At 44.6% G+C, this 8,032-nt stretch overlaps 2 protein-coding genes across 2 annotated transcripts; both read left to right on the top strand.

Annotated features, from left to right (window-relative positions):
- Positions 1 to 3,409: 3,409 nt before the first annotated feature.
- Positions 3,410 to 5,214, top strand: F5J12DRAFT_779772 (uncharacterized protein; the record flags this gene model as incomplete). Its single annotated transcript, XM_051742422.1, has 11 exons — positions 3,410 to 3,534; positions 3,584 to 3,602; positions 3,650 to 3,658; positions 3,747 to 3,834; positions 3,884 to 3,917; positions 4,341 to 4,463; positions 4,516 to 4,629; positions 4,682 to 4,756; positions 4,846 to 4,959; positions 5,012 to 5,125; positions 5,178 to 5,214. The coding sequence occupies 11 exons, from the start codon at positions 3,410 to 3,412 to the stop codon at positions 5,212 to 5,214; spliced, it is 852 nt and encodes a 283-aa protein (XP_051604264.1).
- An 893-nt stretch (positions 5,215 to 6,107) lies between these two features.
- On the top strand, positions 6,108 to 6,353 carry F5J12DRAFT_692029 (uncharacterized protein; the record flags this gene model as incomplete). Its single annotated transcript, XM_051740394.1, has 1 exon — positions 6,108 to 6,353. A coding segment is annotated over one exon (246 nt), but the record flags the coding sequence as incomplete, so codon positions are not given.
- Positions 6,354 to 8,032: the final 1,679 nt, after the last annotated feature.

Below are 8,032 nucleotides of genomic sequence, written 5' to 3'. Positions count from 1 at the left end.
CCTCAGCATTTGAATGAGCACCTTACAAAAAAGGAAATTGCTGCAATAGGTTTTGTTTTACTGCATTATCAATTAAACAACTCACCTTAGCATCTGTGGTACTGAGTATCTTCTTACAGTGCAATCATGGCCAGGCAACAACAGTACAAGATTTGTTGGTGCCATGTTCACAGTTGCTGCAGGGGCCACTTGTGAGATCCTCTGATGAATGTATCCATCTCAGGTGTTCTGTTGAAACCATCTACTCATGCTCACCATCAACATGACAAAGAACTGTCACAGCAACATCACCAATCTGTAGAAAATGAGGGTGTGGAAAATAGGATTTTATTGGCATCCCTTAAAACACCACAGTTAGATGCTACTGTAGCATCCAGGACCAACTCATTGACCATCCTTGATGCTGCTTCTATGGATGTTGAACGTGGTTTGTCCTCTAACAGTAGGTTTAATTAAATGAGCATTGATTTATCTAGACACAGGTGGTCTGTCTGTCGAGTCAACCATCCTTAACACTCCCATTGACATCAATCTGTCCATTGATTGTCCTGCCAATGCAAATACCCTCTCAAGGTCTGTGCTTGCACATTATCATGAATTGTTCCATGTACATTGGATCAGTGCAAGCCACCTTCTCACTCAAACATCAGCATTCAAAAGCCAGCCAAATGCCACCTGCTGTTCTCCATCAGCTGCACTGTTCAGCCTTTCTTATGCATCTGGAGGTGTTCATGTCTTATTTTGATACCATTCATGACAAATGCATTTATGGTTGAGAATTACATAGGGATGCACAAAAAGTATCTAATCATCAATGGTGATAAGCTTGTGTTTGTCAAACCAACAATCAGCCCATATATCCTGCAGAAACTGAATGCCATTGTCATTGGTTGGTTCCTCTGGACTGCCAAAGGTGGAATTGATGCCCTCAATGAGTTCCTGGAGGGTCCAGGTTTCAGTGGGCTTGTCCATAATGTGGGTCCTGCATACAGGACAGGTATAAAAGACATACAAGACATATTTACACATGGATATAGTGTTGATGTCACCGACTGAGTACAGAGGGTTCTTGAGGTATTCCAGAACAGTGACATTGCCATAATTCCTCATGGCATTAGCAATGGACTGCTGGAACCAAGACCGAAGGCAAGTATGACAGAATGTATGTCCACATTTACCCAGCCTGCATGATCAGAGTTAGCATGACAGTAAAGTCAAAGGCAAAGACTAACACATATGTGAATGGTTGCTGCATGGTGTCACTGCAAAGGGAACACTTGAGTACCATGCTTTTGTGAATACTGAACTGCAGTTGATCAGGGTGAGTATCAGGGACCAACAGCTGTTGGCATGGATCAGACTGACCTGATTGATAACTCGCTTGAGGTGGTCAAGGTTCCCCTGAGTTTCCCCAATGCTTGCCTTTGCTTTATTGACTTCTGCTGTAAGGCATTCAACTTCCTATTAATGCACATATTCAATGGAGCACTGCAGCATAAATGGAAACATTGTATTACCTGATGAGCTTCAGTGAGCTCATTTGAACCCTTTCTGTGACATTTATGTGTCAGAGACAGTGGGGTTAGGAGGAAGGCTTGGCAAAGGCTGGCTGGGGGGGTAGTCCTGGGATGCAATGAGTATGGAGAAGTGTGCAAGTTGCAGGTAGGTGACAAACAGGTGGCAGGCATAGCTGGGCAGATGTAGACAGAACAAAGAAATGGGAAATCAAATGGATATGGCCTCAGGGTGAGGCCTCTAGCCAGATATTTATCATCCAGACTGATCAGCAGGTTCTTTGTGAGCATGATTTCTATGTGGACAGGAAGTATATAGACATACTTTACAAAGTCACACATTGACAGGTTGCTTGAAGTGTTCAAAGCTATGACACAAGGAGATAGCTGACTATTTGTTCCTTCAAGTGTTCAAAGGCAACAGAGTGCTTATGCTCTGAACAGCTCTGAACCTTTGAGTCTCTGAGGCATGACACAAGCTAAACATTCACACTCAACACACATGAGGTATCATTTGATCTATTCTGATGTCCACTTTGTTAGAGATAGCTGACTGAAAGAGACTGGGGGTGCTCAGATAATGGCACCTCTGCTTGTTATTTAATGGTCACTGGTCATGTCTTATGATTAGTCACAGGTACTGTCATTCTTGACACAATTCACATTCCCCATGGCCACTCCTTTCCCATTCAGCAACCCACTTGATTTGTCAGTCAGAATTCTTCCCTGTCTTGTACCCAAACTGAATTTTGCTTTACCCAGTGCCCCCATCCTCTTTGCAACTAGTTACACTGGCATTTCCACAGGCATTGCTCATAGTGGAGTACACTGTGCATCACTCATGCTTGTTGCATTGGAAACTCCTGGACAACATGAGTTGTTCCCATTATGCTGTGTTCCACATTCCATTACTCAAACATTTGACTGTTCAGCCTGGTTCCTTTTGAAGACTGATGGCCTTATATTTGTCCAATGTTTGGTTGAGGAAAGTACCCTCCTTACACCCTCACATGATTTCATGAGTCCCCTGTCAATCATCATTAGATTTTGGAATGACCTTTTTATCAATGTGATCCCAGGAGCACATGATTATACTCATCAACAGATTTCTCTACTGTGTCCATTTTAGTGACCCTGCAGCTTACTGGGCATTCCACTACCACTCTCCATGGTGGGGATGATCAACAGCATCAACATGCAAGCCTCTTCACCCACAATGTGCTAGTCCAATCCTGGGAGCAGTTCTCTGTCCCTCTGTTCTGCCAGTTTTATACTGAAAACTAACTGTTCTATGTAGTGCTTGAATAATTTTCTAGTACCATTAGGCACTACTGTTTTTCTCTTTAGTGACTCTGAGTTTTTGGTGCATTTACTGATAACCTACATACCTTTGTATGCCCCAGAGTGCCATTAGATGCTAGTAGATTGCTTATGTCAGCCCTTTCCTGCTTGAGTCATCTTTGATTTGGTGCATGAGCTGTGACTTTGATTTGGTGCCCTGCCCTTGTTTCCTCATGAGTCATCATTCTGGTTTTGCCTGCATTCCAGTCCTTCAGTGCAAGATTTAGATGGGATTTCTGTGGTCTGATCTGTTATCTGACATACAAGCATGCTAAGTATGATGACAGCCCCCCCAACTTCACAATTGTAAGAAGTGATACTGGATCCCCCCACCTGCCATACAATCATATGAGGCAACCTGCCATCCATCCAATTGTCTTTGTTACTGTCAAGTGAGATCTGCAAGACATACTCTGCATGCCAGCATCCATCTTCTGCTAATTTTGACAATTCTTTGTTAAAGGTCTCCTTTGTCTCTGAAGAGCCACTCCCTGTGACTACATATATTACAAAGGTATGATTACAGATTATTCTCTGTCCCATTTTCTCTGGCTATGGCAACAACAGGCTCAGATGTTGACTCCAGTGATGTCTTTGGCAAGCACACTGATGAATGTTATGGCCTTCCTACACCTGGCAAATGGGCTCTAGAGAATCCAGAACCACCTCCTGAAGCAAAGTGACACCACCAGGAAGCAAAGACAATGACCACCCTGCAGGCACTGCAGGCTAAGAGACATAAAGTTAGTAAGTCTGGCTTCTTCAAATAGCACAATTGGCTAATTGATATGTAGGGGCACTGGGTGAGCTGGCTAAATGACTGTTTTCACCTTTGGAAGCAATGGGTTAGTTTAAACTGTATCACATATTTCTGTTAACACCTTGTGTCAGAGGTCTAGTGGACAGCCCTTGTACAGTGGTGATAAGGGAGATCTTTCAATGGATGTTGATGTGGCAGATGACAGGGAATGTGATGCAAGTATCTTTAAATCTCCTTCAATATATCCACCCTAACATTGTCACCCCAGGAAAATGGGATACCTCTCCAATGTCCCAGGGAAAGTATGTTGGACTTCCTCAACAGAGGTCTAAACACTTGCAGCCATCCAGTGCCAATTATGCCTCCTAATTTCAACTTTACATTTATGCATAATCAAAACCAGGAAGCTCCCCCTGCCTTTATACAGCAAACATGAACTTGGTCCTTTGATGGTGCTGGTACCAACAGTGTTGTACCTGCAGCATCCTCCATGGCTCCCTCACCATTGAGCAGTTCTGCAGTTGTGATGCATGCTAACTCATCTTCTGATGTTGATGTTCCCAGTGTGTGCACCACATCTGCAGCATCCTCAGTGGCTCTCTCACCCCATGTGGTTCCTGTCACCAACCCTCCTCATGTGCATGCAATGTTGGCACCCTCCATCATTCCCTCAGAAGCCAGCACTTCTGCTGTTAACCCTCCCCATATGCATGCCACATTTACAGCATCCCCCACACTTCTCTTGGCAAGTTCCATGGGTGGACACTCTGGTTACCCCCAATAAAGACCTTTGCAGAATTCCATCAGTGCATAGTCTGGTCCTGTACCAGAGCTGACACCTGTGCAAGGTATCTGCACCTATTGTTTATGTCACTTTTGTTGACCTTTGACATCTCCCAGGAATTCAAGCTGCAAGTTCCATGAGTGGACACTCCAGTTACTCACTGCTGTTTCCTTTGCAGAGTTCCATTTGTGGAAAGTCCAATCCCATACCAGGGCCAACACCTGTGCAAGGTATCTGCATCTACTGTTTATATCACTTTTATTGACCTCTAACATCTTATAGGAATTCAAGCCACAAGCTCCATGAGTGGACACTCCAGTCATCCACCACCATTGCCCTTGCAGAGTTCCATTCATGGTCAGTCTGGCCCTGTACCAGGGCTGACACCTGTGCAAGGTATCTGCACCTACTGTTTGTGTCACTTTTGTTGACCTTTAATGTCTCAGGAATTCAAGCTGCAAGTTCCATGAGTGGACACTCCAGTCACTTGCTGCCATTTCCCTTGCAGAGTTCCATTTGTGGAAAGTCCAGTCCCATATCAGGGCCAACACCTGTGCAAGGTATCTGTTCCTACTGTTTATGTCACTCTTGTTGACCTTTAACATCTCCCAGGAATTCAAGCTGCAAGTTCCATGAGCAGACACTCCAGTCACTTGCCACAATTTCCCTCACAGAGTTCCATTCATGGAAAGTCCAGTCCCATACCAGGGCCAACACCTGTGCAAGGTATCTGCATCTGCTGTTTATATCACTTTTGTTGACATCTAATGTCTCACAGGAATTCAAGCCACAAGTTCCATGAGCACACACTCTAGTCACCTGCCCCTATTGCCCTCACAGCATTCTGTTCACAGTCAGTCCTTTATCCTGGACCCTCTCCTGCCACCAACATTCATTTGCTTTCTTTCATAAAAGTGAGTATTTAATTACATGCCTTTCACCCTGTCACCAACTAATCTACACATGATCTGTCCATTATTCCTTGCAGCTCAATTCCAACACAAGTGAAAATGTCCTGGGGGACTGCACTTACCTGCTTCAAAGCATTCACCTGGCCTGGCAATGGTATGTTCCTCTACTTTTGTGTTTTCCCAGTGCTTAATTACCATCCACAGCTAAAATTACATCACTAGATGCATGAGTGGTCATGTGCAAGGACTGCTGGGTGATTGCATCACCCAATGCAGACTTCATTCCAGAGCCATACATTTTTGAAGAAGTCAATCTTTGTCCATGTGCTGATGGTCAGTTCAGCCTTGTTGATTGCTTCCAATGGCCTCAAACATACAAAAAAAAACTACAAATATGGTGTTTGCATACCTTGAAAAAATATGGTCCCTACTCTCAATATTGCTTGGTTCACTCTGACATCTGTGGATTTTGTCCTTCCACTTGGTTCTGTGTATCTGGTGGGAATGCTTGAAAAGGCAAAGGTCAAGGCCTTTGAAGAACTACTTCAGCAACTGTGCAGCTGCTATCACCCCCTCTGCAATCAACTTGTGGGTTGAAACCTTATGACCCAACTAGTGCAGTCGGTTCAACACAAGGTTTTGTGCTTGCAGCATCACCCCCTTTATTCTGAGACCTTGTCATTTTTGTTGCCCAGCTTCAGCACAAGCTGCTTGACATTTACACTATGCTCAAATACATTGAGATCCTCTACCTGCTTCTTTCACCTCCCTGCTCAAAACCTGTATGTGCAAACCCCACCTGGATGGGGTGCTTCATGAAGGATACTGCCACTTGTGAAGCACTATATTTTGCTGGGGTGCCAGTCTGGCTCATACATACTGAGGCATACATCTCCCCTGATATGAATATCAAGGAGCCTGTGAGATTGACATGCCCTGAAGACATAGTGAAAGCAATGTATTTGGAAAAGGGGGTAGCTAAGTCATTCCCATTGATCTACCATGCTCCTGGTGGTCTCCTGCACCACATTCACACTTGCAGGGACTATGAGGGTACATTCACAGAGCAACCAGAGCCCCTGCAAGAATCATTTGCCACATCCTTGTTGAACCCATCTTCAAGCACTGGGAAGCAATCAATGAAAAAGCAGACAAGGGCTGCCAGGGAACAAGCAACTGCAGGCCCCTCCAGAGGTATGTACCCTAATTTTCTTTCTGCTTGTTCCTGACCAACTTGTAGCTTCACACCCCAAACAATCAGGTGGTGGGGACTTGGTAAGGTGGGAAGAGCCTGATCTTCCAGAAATTCCCAAGCCCCACAGTCTGTTTGCATTGGCTTGGAGGAAAGCTTCAAAGGATATATCCAGAGTCAAGTCAGGCATTGTGGACCCTGGTTATTGCTTTCTGAAGCCCACACTGTTGGTCAATGTGACCACCCCTGAATGAAAGAAGACATACATGTTGAATTGGCTCTCTGCTCATCTGGCTTGGATGAATTGAGTTGACATTTGGTATCTGCAGAAGAACCCTTCCCCTCAGATGTTGAGGGACTTCCTCAATGGTACTGACACAGAGCACTTGCCCTCTGGCACCCAGAGTGCATCCATGAAGTTGGCAGTTTGGTTGATTTTGGGGGACATCATTCAAGCAACCCATGATGATCCTGTTTGTACATCAGAAGAGATTGAGTGGAGGGGAATGCAGGTTAGTATTTCATCCTATTTAGATCTGCTCTTCATACGTATCTTGTGCAGGTCTGGGGTTCAAGCCTTTGAGACCCATCCCTTCATTTCACATGTTCCCTTCTATGGGAACTCTACAAACTCAGCTTCCACTATGAACTTCACACACTCAATCAGGCCCTTGTCCCACAGCTTTGGCCCAATAGCCTAGATAAGTATACACACCAATCACTTCTTTGGTCTATCTTCCCTGGTGGATGTGGTCTTTCAAGTTGGTCAGCACCTCTTCCTTGCAAGCCACATGATTTGGGGTTGACTGCTAGTGAGATGGAGGTGGCATTGCCCTATCTGAACAAGTTCTGTCAGTTGCTATCTGCATGGCCAGGAGTGCCCTTTCATTTGAAGTCCCCAATTGAGCTGGATGGCTCTGGCAACCAAGCAGCATATGAAGCCTTCATCTTGGCTTGTGAATTCTACTCCAAACTGCATTTGATAATCTTGGGCATCAACCATCCCTCCCCCACATTTTTACCTTTGTCCGACATCCTCTGCCACATATACTTTTTTTTCTGTCCAAATTTGTTTAGTATGAGTATGTACCATGTTGTAAAGCAGGCTGAATCAATTCGATGATTTGAAATGTTGCCTGTGACTGAACCTTAATCTCATGCTTTGTGCTCACTGCTTTTTTTTTTGTTGATAGCAACATGTTATTCACTGACACTCCCACTGCCAGGCAAGGAATGTTCCCATCCCCCTTCACTGCTATTGACGCTTTATCTGCATCAAGGTCTGCACCATTTAATTCTTTGAGACTCATTCTGCTCAGTATGTATGACATCTTGATGATGGGATCCCTGCTCACTGTGATGTTGATAGCAACTTTTGTTTTTAACTGCTCAAGACTTGTGCTCTGGTAAGTAGGATCCTACTTGGCTGTATGTGGTGATCTGACAAATTTTCTGCATAGTTTTTCCCTTCCAGAGGTTCATCATCTGGTCAAAATCCCCTTGGACTGACACCCCCTGCTGACTTTGTGT

The sequence above is a fragment of the Pisolithus orientalis genome, assembly GCF_024613125.1.
Source record: "Pisolithus orientalis strain OTSU chromosome Unknown F5J12scaffold_3, whole genome shotgun sequence".
Classification (NCBI taxonomy): Eukaryota; Fungi; Basidiomycota; class Agaricomycetes; order Boletales; family Pisolithaceae; genus Pisolithus; species Pisolithus orientalis.
This window is presented reverse-complemented; position numbering and strand designations above follow the sequence as displayed.